Source organism: Syngnathoides biaculeatus, chromosome 7 (assembly GCF_019802595.1).
Source record: "Syngnathoides biaculeatus isolate LvHL_M chromosome 7, ASM1980259v1, whole genome shotgun sequence".
Taxonomy (NCBI): Eukaryota; Metazoa; Chordata; class Actinopteri; order Syngnathiformes; family Syngnathidae; genus Syngnathoides; species Syngnathoides biaculeatus.
This window is the reverse complement of record NC_084646.1, coordinates 27,849,346-27,863,517: the sequence shown is the minus strand read 5'-3', so window position 1 is coordinate 27,863,517 and position 14,172 is coordinate 27,849,346. Positions and strand designations below refer to the sequence as shown.

Below are 14,172 nucleotides of genomic sequence, written 5' to 3'. Positions count from 1 at the left end.
CTGAAAGACCCAGCCAAATTTCATCCTCAGTGCTGAAAAAAAAATACATGGGCCTATTCATTCTGTTCTTTACATGGATCAGTCATCCTGGTCCATTGGTAGAAAAACAGCCCAAAGCATGATGTTTCTACCCCAATGCTTCATGGTCTGTGTGGTGTTCAGTAGATGCAACTCAGCACTCGTACTCCTCCAAACACATGTTGAGGTTTTACCAAAAAGTTCTATTTTGGTTTCATCTGACCATATGACATTCTCACAATCCTCTTCTGGATCAACCAAATGCTCTAGAGCAAACTTCAGACAAGCCTGCACATGAACTTGCTTAAACAGAGACACGTCTAGCACTGCAGGATTTGAGTCTCTGGTGACGTAGTGTGTTATTGATAATAACCTTTGTTACTCTAGTCCCTGCAGGCCATTCACTAGGTTCACCCCACCCTCGTGTGGTCATGAGATTTTTGCTTGCTGTTCTTCACCCCACGGAGTGAGATCCCTTGTTGAGCCTGAGATTGAATGTGATTATCAGTGGTCTTGTATGTCTTACATTAAATAGTTCAGTGATGAAAGTCCTCCGGATTTTCCCGGAATTATGGATTTTTAAATTTCCATGAAAATTGCTCTGGAAAATTGAGGAAAAATTGCTTAAAATTAATCCGGATGTTAGTTGACAACATTGAACAAACATGCATAAATGGTGTTTTTTTGGTTAGGATTTAGAAATTTTACTTTCAATTTTTGTCTAAATTTCGTTCACAGATATCGCCAGAATGCACCACAGGCATCCATTTTTTTTAAAATTTCCCGGGGGCGGGGTGGGGAGTGGGGGGCATGTCCCCGGACCCCCCGAGTGCTTGCATTCGTATTTTCAGGAATTTTCACGAAAGTCCACTTTCATCTCTAATAATTACTCCCACAGTTGATTTCTTTCAGGAAGCTGCTTACCTATTGCTGATACAGTCTTCCCAGCCTGATGGAGGTTTACAATTTTGTTTCTGGTTTCATTGGCCATAATGGAGTTTGCACTGTCACTGTTTGAGGTTGTGGAGATGTCTTTTATACTGATGAGTTAAAACTGATCCCGTGAATACAGGTCATGTGTGGAGTACAGAAGAGCCACTCCGAGAAGAAGTTACAGTTGTGCGAAAGTCAGAACATTGTTTGTGGGTGACAAAATACTTATTTTCCACCATAGTTGGCTAGGAAATACTTGAAAATTCAGGGAATGCGATTTTTCTGGAATTTTTTTTGTTTTCTCTCATTAGATGAGGTATACCTATGATGAAAATTGTAGGCCTTTCTCGTCTTTTTAAGTGGGAGAACTTGTACAATGAATTACTCACTAAATGAAATTTTTTTGCCCCATTGCATAAGTAGTCATATGTACCATTTACATATTGTTCATGAAAGTTTTCTATTTTTATAACTTCTAGATAAGTGATTCCCAAACAGTGTGCCAGGGTACATTAGTGTGCCATGAGCGCTCTTCAAGTGAGCCGTGGGAAGTTATCCAATTTTATGTAATTTCTAAAAAAACATTTATTCCAAGAAATAATTATCTTTATTCATCTATTTATGGAAGTGAGGCACAATGACAGAAAAAAAAAATCTCTTCTATTAGTTGGCAGGAAGTACATACAGTAATTAATCGATCATGTTTTGGTGACATTTACTTTTGTTGGTGTGCTGTGGGATTTTTCAATTGTAAAATATGTACCTTGGCTCTATAAAGGTCGGAAATCTTTGTTCTAGATGGCAGTGGCACATTGCCATGAAAGTGCTTTTTCATAATCTCAAGATGGTGGTATAATTTATAAAATGTGAGAGTTTTTTCCCCATTTTTCCCAATACCCAAGTTTAATGAGCACTATTAACTTTTAATTATTTTGAGAAGTAAAATGAGCATTATACACGAGAAATCACAGCATGTGTTTTCATTGGATGAAAACAATATGATGTACAGTATCACACTTCTGTCTTACAATGTTAAATGTACATCCTCCATGAGCAAACTAGAGTTTGTGGTCATGCTGTCAGAATATTTTTTTGACGGGAGACAGGGGAGTGAATGTGTTGTGTGGAATTCAGGTGGAAGCCTACAATCTGGAGCAGGAAGGCTGTCCTCTTATCTGTCGCTTCGCTACCATGGGAACTGTACGGAGCATCCTCCACAGTGATATCGGTATTAAATATTTTTTCTTCCGCCACTGTCTATTTTACATGTACAGAATCATTTGGTCAATAATGTAACTGTATGATAGCAAGGTACCAAACATATAACTTCCTTGGTTCTTTTCTTGTTCTAATCACATGTAGGAGACTACCTGGTCACTGTTGAGGAAAAGAATAGTGCCACCTACCTGAGAGCCTATACCAACTGGCGTTACCAGGTGAATTCATGAAAAATCCATTTTTTTTTTTAATTGCCTCTGTCCAAAGAGTTTGGTTGTAGGAGTACCTGCCCAACAAGCCAGTTTAAAATGAAACCACCAAATAACTTGCTGCCTATTCCAAAGTATGTCTATGAGTGAGCTGTTATTAATTTCGTTAATTGTGTTGTCAAATTCTGGTGCTTCCGCGCTGTGATTGACTACGCAAGCACATGAATGTCTGCCACCTTTAAGCCATGGCCAGAAAGTAGTGTCTGAAACACTGTCATGGCAAAGCCTAAAGATAGGGACAAAGAGAATTTTGTTGGATGCACTGATAAGAGTGAGGTAACAGCATTAGTTTCTGATCAGCGGAACTTGGTTATGTCCTGCATGATGCATCACAAAAGTGGACTAAAGTTTGTGAAGTATTGACACCATGATAAAAAATATAATAAAATCCTAAAAAAAAAAAAAAAAAAAAAGCAGAAGTTACTCACTATTTACTCAATATCCTAGTAATAATTTCACTTTGAACTTTTTAGTCTTACTCAAGTAATGCTTTTAAAAGACTATTTGAGACATATTGTTAAGTAACAGTACTGATACTTGAGTACAATATTTGACTATCCTACCCACCTCTGGAGCGGATGTCGTCTTTTGCTACGCTTACATTTAGCTAACATTTTTGCTCACCATATCAGCGTGTGTAGTATTTGTTGCACTGGTATTTTGTATTTTCGCATTACGGTGCTGCGGGTCGTGGCCCTGGTTCCCAGCAGAACCGCGAAGCATAAGGAACACCCATGAGAAGAGTTGATCCGCTGGTACATTTTGTATTAGTAAAGAAATGCTGCTATATTAATCTCATTAGTTTGCTGATTTTAATGTTGAATATATTAGGGCTTCTTTATACTCGTGCATGCGGTGACTGTTTTGGAGTGGCCAAGTCAAAGTCCGAATTTAATTCCAATTGAGATGTTGTGGTGTGACCTTAAATGCGTAGTTCATGCTAGAAAGCCCTCTAGTATGGCAGAGTTGAACTAATTCTGCAAAGAAGAGTGGGACAGAATTCTCTAAGAGGGACATGAAAGACTCATCACCAATTATCGCAAATGCTTGGTTTCAGTAATTGCTGCCAAGGGTGGCACAACCCTTTTATTCGGTTCAGGGGGCAATTACATTTTGACAGAGGGTCAGAGTTTTTTATTTATTTTTTTGTGCCTTATGAAATTGTCAATTGACAACTGCCTTTTCTATTTCATTGTGTTGTCTCTTAGAGATATTAATATTGGTTTGATGATTTGAAACCTTTGTGTGTGATAGATATGCAAAATGAAAGTAGAAATCAGGAATACTTTTTTATGGCACTGTAGTGTTTGTAAACATCTGCTTTCAACTGTACATTTGATATGGTAAGGAGCAGACAAGTAGAGATTATGCTAAACAAATTAAATATTCAAAACACAGTCCCCTTTCAAAGTATTGGAATGGTGAGGTCAATTCCTTTGTTTTTATTGGACAGTACACTAACAATATCTGGGTTTCAGATCACAAGATAAATATGAGACAAAATATCAGAATTCCAGCTTTTATTTCATCGTATTTACATCTAGATGTGTTAACTCACCAAAACAAATGTAACACTGTTAACAAGTAACTTAAAAGTGAGTAACTTTTAATATTTAGTGGCATAACCCATACTTGCAACAACTGCATCAAACCTGTAACCCATTCCATTGACTTCACCTGACAGTTGAATTCTTCATTTGAAATATTTTTCCTGGCTTTTACTGCAGCGTTTTTCACTTCTTGTTTGTTTCTGGGGGGTTTTCCCTCCAGTCTCTCTTTCAGGAAGTAAAAGTGATGCTTCATTGGGTTGAGATCTGGTAATTGACTTGGTCAGTCAAAGATTAAGATCTTGTTCTTTGTTGTTGTTGCTTTGTTGTTCTTGTTCTGTATGTCAGACTACCGGAGAAAAATTCCTTGAGTGTTTTTACACGCTTGGCCAATAAAGCTGATTTTGATTGTGATTCTGATACTTCTGCCCCTGATGAAGTTCTTTGTTGTGTTGGCCGTGTGTTTTGGGTCAGTGTCTTTATGCATGATGAAGTTCTCCTGATTTTGTATGCATTAATCTGTAAATTTCTCGATTAAATGGTTTTGTAGACTTGAGAAATAATTCTCCTGTTACCATCATGAGTTATATAAGCAATAAAAACCGGTGAGTCTGTTCCGGAAGCACCCATGCATGCCCAAGGCATAACATTACCTCCACCATGCTTCACAGATGAGCTTGTGTGTTTTGGATCATAAGCAAATCCTTTTTTATATATATATACTTTGGGCTTTCTGTCACTTTGGTATAGGTTAATCTTAATCTTGGTCTCATAAATCCATAAAAACATTCTTACAAAACCTTCGTGGCTCATCTCTCTAATTTACAAAATTCAATTTGGGCTTCTAATTCTTGTTGATAATGAGTGGTTTGCATCTTGTGCTATGGCCTATACCCATCAGTCACATTCCATTACTTTTTCTCACTTGAATAGTGGGGTGGGTTCACGCAAAGGCTGCTCAGGCTTGAGCTGTTTAATAAACCCACATGTGTGTGTGTGTGTGTGTTTCTTTCGGCTTGTCCCTTTCGGGGTCGCCACAGCGTGTCATCTCAGATGAACGCATATATATGTTTGGCACAATTTTTACGCCGGATGCCCTTCCTGACGCAACCCTTCTCAGGGAGTGGAGGCCCCAGTGGGATACGAACCCACAACCTCTGGTTTACCAAACCAGTGCTCTAACCACTGAGCCACATGTAAATGCTATAAAATAATAACTGGAATTCTGAACTTTTGTGTCAGATTCATCTTTTGAGATGAAACCCAAATGTATTCAGGATTCAACAAAAACAAAGGATTTGACCTTGCAGTCCCAATACTTTTTAGGGGGACTTTTAACTCCACTGTAACCAGGCAGTCAATCATGTACCAGCATATACGTCTACCTTTGGTTGTTTACTACAGTGACTAAAATATTTCTGTTGGCACAAACCTATGTACACTGTCTGTTATTCAACTATGTGCGAAAACATCCCAGCTACTTTATGTTTAATAGTGAAAGTATTTCCAAATGTAAAGAACTGTGACTAATCATCTTTTTGGCTTCAGTAGAGCTGAAGTTAGAAAATGGCTTCAAAGGTACAATTTACATACACAGTACAATATTTTGGTTTTACTTTAAGTGTTTATTCTGCATTACTTCTACAGGCCGAGGAAAAGGCTCGTGTTGGTGTACGCTTGTTAGGCCACCTTCTTCGAGGGTCATCTCAACGTGGCGGAGCACAGATGGAGATAATTGAGATCCCTTTATCGGACCATCCTGTTGCGGTTGCGTGTTGTTCAGTTACAGGTGACCTCCTAGTCGGGTGTGACAAGACTCTGGTTCTGTTTACTTTGAGAAGACAGAATGTGGTACGTATACAGCTGCTCCAGTATTCATTCCTTTACAGCTGTCTACATTGTATGATACAGTATATGCTGTATTTGCTTATTTTCCTAAATGGTCAATGAGATTTTCTGACAGTAAAATATTTCATCAACAATTATATTGGCTAATATTTTCAGGGTTATCAAACAAAACCACCCCAATGACAATTTTGTTTTTTACAAAATTACTCAAAACACAGTGTTCCAAATTATGTAGACTAGAGATTGTTTTTGTTAAATAAATGCTCTTTTGGCTGCTACCCAAAAACATCTTTGAACAAGTTGCGTGTTAACCTGAGATGGGTAGTAAAGCGTTACATTTACTCAAGTAACAGTTTCCATAAACAATTCTTTTCTTCTTCTCTTCCCTTCTTATCCTTTCGGCTTGTCCCGTTAGGGGTCGCCACAGCGTATCATCTTTTTCCATCTCAGCCTATCTCGTCCATCTTCCTCTCTTAACACCCACTGTCCTCATGTCTTCCCTCACAACATCCATCAACCTTTTTTTTTTGGTCTTCCTCTCGCTCTTTTGCCTGGCAGCTCCATCATCAGCACCCTTCTACCAATATACTCTCTCTCACCTCTGGACATGTCCAAACCATCGAAGTCTGCACTGTCAAACCTTATCTCTGAAACATCCAACTTTGGCTGTCCCTCTAATGAGCTCATTTCTAATCCTATCCAACCAGCTCACTCCAACAGAGAGCCTCAACATATTAATTTCTGCCACCTCCAGTTCTCCTTCTTGTTGTTTCTTTGGTGCCACCATCTGTAATCCGTACATCATAGCCGGCCTCACCACTGTTTTATAAACTTTTCCCTTCATCGTAGCAGAGACTTTTCTGTCACATAACACACCAGACACCTTCCGCCAGCTGTTCCAACCTGCTTTGACTTGTTTCTTCACTTCCTTACCACACTTACCATTGCTCTGGATTGTTGACCCCAAGTATTTGAAGTTATCCACCTTCGCTATCTCTTCTCCCTGTAGCCTCACTCTTCCTCTTCCCCCTCCACTTCTCTCATTCATGCACATATATTTTATTTTTCTTCGGCTCATCTTCATTCCTCTCCTTTCCAGTGCATGCCACCATCTTTCTAATTGTTTCTAACAGACCTCAAAAACAGCTTTATCATGTACCTCTTAAATCAGGGGTCAGGAACCTATGGCTTACGAGCCATATCTGGCTCTTTTGATGGGTGCATATCGCCTGCAGAGCCCTCATAATGACTGTGCATTTAATTTTTGTTGTGTAGGCAACGCAAATGCAGCAGTGACAGTTTCTCCTATTGGGGTTGCTGTTGTTCGCTGTCCGATAGAGCAGTCGATGTGCGCAGGTTCAGAAGGGTTGAACACAGATCGGGTCAGAACAACTAATTGTGGAAAAGCTTTTGACAAAAGTCTCTCAAATAAAAGAACGTAGAGTACCACAGTTTTCGGCAAGAATGGACAGAGGAATTCGCCTATGTGGAGAGAGAAGTTGCTGCTGTGTGTCTAATTTGTAATGACAAAATTGCAACGATGAAATGCTCAAATATAAAGTGCCACTTTGACACACGCCTTACTGTGTTTGCATCAAAATATCCTGCGGGGGACAGCAGGAAGAAAGCATGTCAAGAGCTACTTTCCAGAGTCCAAGTTAGTCAGCAGCAAATCCGTGTTTTGACCCATCAAGGTGACTGGAATTCACATAGCTTTGCTGATATGCTTTACCAATTGTGAGAATTCACAGATGGGGAAAATGCCAAAGTATTCATGCTTGATGTTGCGAAAGAACTTTTTGACAACTTTTCCCATGAAGACAAGATAATCAAATGAATAAAAGACATGCCTCTGTCGGCAAGAACTCTTCACCATCGTACCATCAAGAAGGCAAATCAAATTGAACTACGTTCACAATTAACGGATGCAAGTCTTAACGCCGACATGAATCATAATCTAACGACATATGAAACGGACTACAAAGCCATCAGCAAAACCATGCATCAAACCATCATCATTGGTTAGCAACAGGATAGCAATGTTATTAAAAGAATTTAGAGATTTATTGTACTCTAAAAGTGTTGGTCTTACCGATGTACTATTTTTTTTTATTGATTACTTACTCTTTCTTACTTTTGTTGACTCCTTTTTAACTTTTACTTTAGTCATATTATTCTAAAGTAACACTCTAACTTGAGTGCAATATTTGGGTACTCCACCTATGAGATCCTCTTCAATATAATTTTAACAAGAATCTCATATGTTTGAATTTTAAGTCAGTGGATAGTTTCATCCTATACAATATTTCATTTGAGGATAAGCAAATATATTGCGTTTTAAGTTACAAACTGGCATCCGCCATCATAAAACAGCCATCACAGGGTGCTCCATGACTTCCAAATTATTGAGGTCCGGGGACGATCGTGGCCACACCATCAGCTTTTCCTCCTTTGTTGTTATCTACTTTGAAATACAGTTCAGCACATACCATGAAAATAATGTTTTTCAGGAGTTATTTGTTCATGATTAATAATTGAACATTCTTCTTCTTCTTCTTCATTAAACGTGGTATTTTATTCCTAACTTAAAGCTTCTTTTCTCAACAACTCTGCCTTTGTTTTCAATGTTTGTTTTTTTGGATTTTCAAACCCAGCAGAACTTACAACACCCTTCAAACACCCAGCAGAGCTCTAGTCAATGTCCAGGTAATGCTCAAATGTGTATAAACTGTTTTGAATTTCCAGTAATATTTAGCATTCATGATGGTTTTATTCCCAAATTTTGACAAGAATTATCTTTAGTCTACTTCTGAGTCAATATCTGGCCTCTGTGCCAGATATGCTTGCATCTTTTTTTTTTTTTTTTTTTTTTTTTAAACTGAGGTGTTTTGTTTTGCTTCTAGATAAGACCTCAAACCAAAACTGTTCCTTTCTGGACTTTGAACGCTCTGTCATCCTCCATCTTCCGGGAACTAACCCTAAGCAGGTATATTTGCCCCCGCTTTCATTATTAAATTGATTCAACTATCTCTTAATTTAAATAAATAAACCTTGGAATTACACATTTAACTGATGAATCCTGATACAGTTTAAAAGCACCTGTATATCTTACAAAGAGCACTTGGGCATAAGGGTGGGTTTATTAGACTGCAGATGAAAGAATGTATTCAAGACAATTACGCTTTATAGAAAAAAATGTAGGAAAAGTAGCCCTTAAGCGGTTAAACACTACATACTTTTAAGCATTTTCATCTTTAAGAAAATTTTGTGGACTCTCCCATTCATTCAAATTAATTTTGGGTGTTACCGTTTACAAAATATTCTTAGGGATGCTGATTACATTATTTTGATTATTTCTCATTTTGTTTCGCTTTATGCCCCTGTTATCTCATTTGCATTCACCAATTTTGGGATAAAAAATTAGCACCCTGTTCAGTTTGGTCACCATAATAATGGTAATGGGACATGTTCATTCTTCATACCCATCTCTACTGTCCGTCTTACATGTTTGATTTAAAAGCTGTAAAATCATAGTGGTCTGTGTGAGTTATTCACGTTAAATATTTCATGCACCCCTCAAGGTGGCACTCTGTGCAGGATATGTAGCTGTGCAAACTGACCTGGAGGTGCTGGTCCTGAAACTAGATACTAAGTATGAGCTAAACAACCTGGAGCTGGAGGAGTCATCTGAGGCACCAAAAAAAGGTGATTATATAGGAAGACCTCTATGGGTTACCTTTAATATACTGGACATTTTGTATGAGAAGCAAAGCTTTCGATTTTTAGAAAAAAATGTTTCCAAATGTTTTGTTCAAAGTTTGCTGCTAGTGCTGAACCAACAAGCAGAGAGAGACCTGGTTTGGTCAAAAGAAAAGGATAATGAATTACAGCACACTTGTCATAATTGTTGTTATTGAACAGTGTTTGTGTTCGTGTGTGTGTGTGTGTGTGTGTGTGTGTGTGTGTATGTATGTTTTGTTAAAACTTTCTGTAAAATACTAAAATGCTAGCAGCTTTACAATGAATCTTCTGTAATTTATTTTCATACTTTTTAAAATTTGTTACTGTATTTTTACAGTGAGTGTTGGTAATTTATGCCCTGCGATTGGCTGGCAACCAAATCAGGGTGTACCCCCCCTCCTACCTGAAGATAGCTGGGATAGGCTCCAGCACTCCTGCGAGCCTTGTGAGGATAAGCAGCTCAGATAATGGATGTCTGGATGGAGTGTTGTTAATTTATTTTAACTCTATATTATTGTATTTTGGATAAATTTGTTACCATAATTGAATGGTGACACCCCCACGACCCCTCATCGCCATCTTAACCAAAACTCAAGTATTATCCAGTCAAGTTTTAATCTTCGTGCCACCAAAATGGTGACTGCAAGACCATGTAGGACCAAATGAGTATCATGAGGTCCATCCATCGATCCATTTTCTACTGTTTATCAGATGTCGGGTTGTGAGGACAGTAGTTTTAGCAGGCATGCCCAGACTTCCCACCCCCCAGCCACTTCATTCAGCTCTTCTGGGGGGATCCTGAGGCATTCCCAGGCCAGCCGAGAGACATAATCCCCCCAAGGAGTTGTCCGGGGGGCATCCAAAGCAGATACCCCAGCCACCTCATCTTGCTCCTGTCAATGAAGGGGAGCAGCAACTCTGCGCTGAGTTCCTCCTGGATGAGCTTCTCATCCTATCTCCAAGGGAGAGGAAACTCATTTCGGCTGTTTATATCTTGTCTCTTGTTCTTTCCGTTACGACCCACAGCTCATGACAATAGAGAGCAGGAAGAAAGATCAACCAGTAAATCATGGGGTCCTCCTCTAAAAATAGATGGACAGCAATGGGACATTGTGATTTTTTTTTTTTTTTTTTTGCAAGATTTATAGAGGTGTTGTTTATTGAGGTTTATGTTTCATACCTTGTTAAATCACTGGGAATCAGTATGATTTATTAAATCATGTAAAAGAAGGTAAATTTCAAACCTATTTCAGAAGTGTGGATCAAACTGCTGGCCTTGAGCATTCATCAATCAAGAAGTAGCTCTGAATTCCAACACACTTCATGACCTGTGTTCTCTCCCCTCCCACCCCACACACAAACAATAGGCTGTGAAAATCAATATTCAAGCATGTGGATGTGATTATGCACAGATCAATCTGAAGACCAGGCTGACTTCCTGCTCCTTCCAAGACACCAGGAGTTGCTCGGTGAACGAGCTAAAGATTGCGATATCCCTATTATCATCGAAAAAACAGGGCTAGAGGATAGAGGACAAAACACTGTCTCCTATGTCCTATTCAGGTGTGCATATGTGTGTGTTGTACACAGTAACTTCTAATTTTAGATTTTTTTTTTTTTTTTTTCAATCAAGATTGGAGGTTTTTTTTCCCGATTTATTTTTGTTTCCTGTAGACGTTTTTCTCCAGATTACTTTCAGGGCTGCAGTGTGGAAGAGACACGCCTTCACTCCCTGAAACTCCAACCATTATTTACAAGTGAGTTCAACAGAATAAAGATTATCAATAACTTTAGTGATCAATGAGAGGTTTCAAAACCCAGAAAAGCTATCACAATATTCACCATTTTTATACTCTATTTGTGGCCTTTTCCATGCAGGCTCCCAGTCTCCGGTTGAAGAACCAACTTGTGTCTTTTGCTTCTTCTCCCTTCCCACCACTGGCTATCTATACAGCCTGAAAGGGGGAGTTGAGCTTCTCTCAACTTATCAGTATCCAGAGAAGGTCTTAGAAGCGGTGCTGACAGACTACTTGCTACATGTCATTACCAAGTTAGTCTTATTGATATACTTCAACATTGTTGTACAGAGGGTCCTTAATTTTCGTAACCCCAAATTGTATAGACCGTTCGTTGCAATGCACAGTAGACTATCACAAACCTCCGCTAACTTAAATCCAAATTATAGTAAATATTTTAATGAAAAACATTAAACAATCAAATACAAAACATTAAGTACGTTGCTAACTGAGTAACTGTACGGTTACTGTCCTGTACCACATCTGTGCAAACTACCAGTCCTTAGTTACTAAATAAATGTTCTTCATCACCTTGAAATCTCTGTAGCGTTGTAAAGCCTTGTAAATGACGCTATAACACCCTCTGAGGATAATCCTGTATTTGAGTTTGCATTTGTCTCTAGTTTCAAATGTTTCATTAATATCCATTCTCTGCAGAATAATGCAGTTGAGCTCATAGAAATATATTGTTATATCATTGTCAAATGTTATATCACATGCTTCCTGTCTGACCGTGTTTTAGGAGTGCACTGCAGTGCTTCACAGTACGTTGTGCAGCAGTTGCAGCCAGATTTGAGGACCCCTACATTGATACTACTATGAGGGTATGATCCTCATGAAAAGAAAACTTTACTGGTGACAATAAAACCAAGAAGACTGAAAAATCTGTTTTAGTTTTTGCACTCACAGTCACAAGATTAGGTATCAAAAGGTATTCTATATGAACTTGTGTGTAATGTGTGTCAGATCTCACTTCCCCCAAGCTCCCCTGCACCTTAGGTTCTGAGGGAGTCCTGACCAGCTCTCAGTTTAAATGCTTAAAGCTTTATGTTGTCCCTATGTATGACACAGTGGACCTTAAATGGTGAAGGGAGCTTGCTTAAGCCGGTTTGAGAAATATGCACCTAGGTTCGAATACTCTCTTATGAAGTGTCTGCTTCGCTTAAGTTAAGATATCCCTGACAGAAAAACACCAGCAGATGTTTGGTGGCTCTAACCACACTTCTTTAAAGCTACTCCCTCTCATGATAATCTTTTGCACCTGTTATTAACCCAGAATTATTCAAGGCTTGAGACGACAGTCAGGATGTGTTACAGTGGTACCTCTACTTGTGAACATCTTTCGTAATGAAAAATTCAGGTTGTGAAACGCCTCCTGGGGAAAAAAAAAACTTTAGTTATGAAGGAAATTTAGGATAGGAGAAGAAAAAATGGGCGCTGGATTCCCCAAAAACATAAATATCCTGTATATCCTTTGTTTATGTGGCATGATGGAGCAGCTCTCCCATTGACTATCACCATAGCATCTTCCTGGCATATCATTGGCGAGGAGGGACATCAATCTTTACCCATGATGCTTTTTGATTCCCTTAGACACTAGACTGTCACCGAATCACTCTGACGCTGTCACACTCTAAGACTTATTGGAAAAGTACAACTTTTTTGTGATTTTTGCAAATGTATTCTTCTTTCTTCACCATGAGCCCCAAGAAACTAGTGGAATTAGGTTTTGTGCGTGTGTGCATTCGTACGTATGTTTTGTGTCAGCTGTCAAACATTTGCCTCCTCCTCCGTTCCCCATGATGCCTTTTTCTTGTCACTCACCCTTCTCTTCGCATAGTTGTCTAACGCCAAAGGTAAATGAACATATTTTTTGTATTATTCTTAATGTTATGTACTTTGAACGCTTATTTTTGGTGGGCGGGGGTTCACGAGCTTGGCACTAATTACACTAACATGTAAAATGCGCTTCTACTTTCGAAAAATTCACGTTACGAAACGATTTCCAGAACCGATTAATTTTGTAAGTTGAGGTACCACTGTATTAATGTTTGCAATAGCAGAAAATAAGCTTTCAAGAAACGGACCAAAAATCTTTAAATGGTAAAGTGTTATTAAATCAGACAAAATTGTCAACACGGTGGCTATCTCTCTTCAAATAAAAGGAAGGAAAACTGAAACAATTTAGGCTTTTCTCATACCGTCAATTAAATACACCATTTCTTACATTTTGCCAATACTTGACAAGTGTATGCCTAAATAAACTGAGCTTTTTATAACAGTTGAAAGGCACATTTAAAAGTATATAAAATAGCACGTTGGACAATAAGCAAGAGTAGTACTATAGTTGTCCTGTGTGTAGCTTAGCTAAGTGGTCTTTCTTTTCAAAACCACAGGAAGAAGGACTAATTTAATAACTGTGTGCAACGCCATGCATGCTTGAAATGTGTGTTTCCAGGCTTGTCCACCCTGCAGCCTTGAGGTGTGTGCCCTCAGGATGCAGCTGTTTATTGGCCTTCGCTCAATGTGTGTGTACGACCGTCACATCGTCCTGTTCTCTACTGCTGACACTGAGACACCAGAGGAGACTGAACGCAGCCTACACCGCAGAGGCCTGTATGTCGCTTTCACGCAAAACACTGTACAAAAAAAAAAAACATTCACTGTCGTACAGTATATGAGCTGTTTTCAGGTTCAAAATGCTAACGCAGTTAAAGGGTCATCTCTTTAGGTGCAGAACAGTCAAAGTTTAGGTGTATGTGCATACAGTATTAAACAATTTACTACGTGTGTTGTACATTT

At 38.8% G+C, this 14,172-nt stretch overlaps 1 protein-coding gene across 4 annotated transcripts in view; it reads left to right on the top strand.

Annotated features, from left to right (window-relative positions):
* Positions 1-14,172, top strand: part of hps3 (HPS3 biogenesis of lysosomal organelles complex 2 subunit 1) — a 44,488-nt gene that overhangs the window by 4,757 nt on the left and 25,559 nt on the right. For 3 of the 4 annotated variants that reach the window (XM_061824277.1, XM_061824280.1, XM_061824276.1), the window contains 11 exons: positions 2,086-2,179; positions 2,314-2,387; positions 5,633-5,836; positions 8,488-8,539; positions 8,737-8,819; positions 9,415-9,538; positions 10,987-11,137; positions 11,249-11,331; positions 11,453-11,624; positions 12,113-12,194; positions 13,829-13,986. In XM_061824277.1, coding sequence (XP_061680261.1) covers positions 2,086-2,179; positions 2,314-2,387; positions 5,633-5,836; positions 8,488-8,539; positions 8,737-8,819; positions 9,415-9,538; positions 10,987-11,137; positions 11,249-11,331; positions 11,453-11,624; positions 12,113-12,194; positions 13,829-13,986 — 1,277 coding nt within the window. The remainder of the gene's footprint in view (positions 1-2,085; positions 2,180-2,313; positions 2,388-5,632; positions 5,837-8,487; positions 8,540-8,736; positions 8,820-9,414; positions 9,539-10,986; positions 11,138-11,248; positions 11,332-11,452; positions 11,625-12,112; positions 12,195-13,828; positions 13,987-14,172) is intronic. The other variant, XM_061824279.1, reaches the window with a different exon arrangement.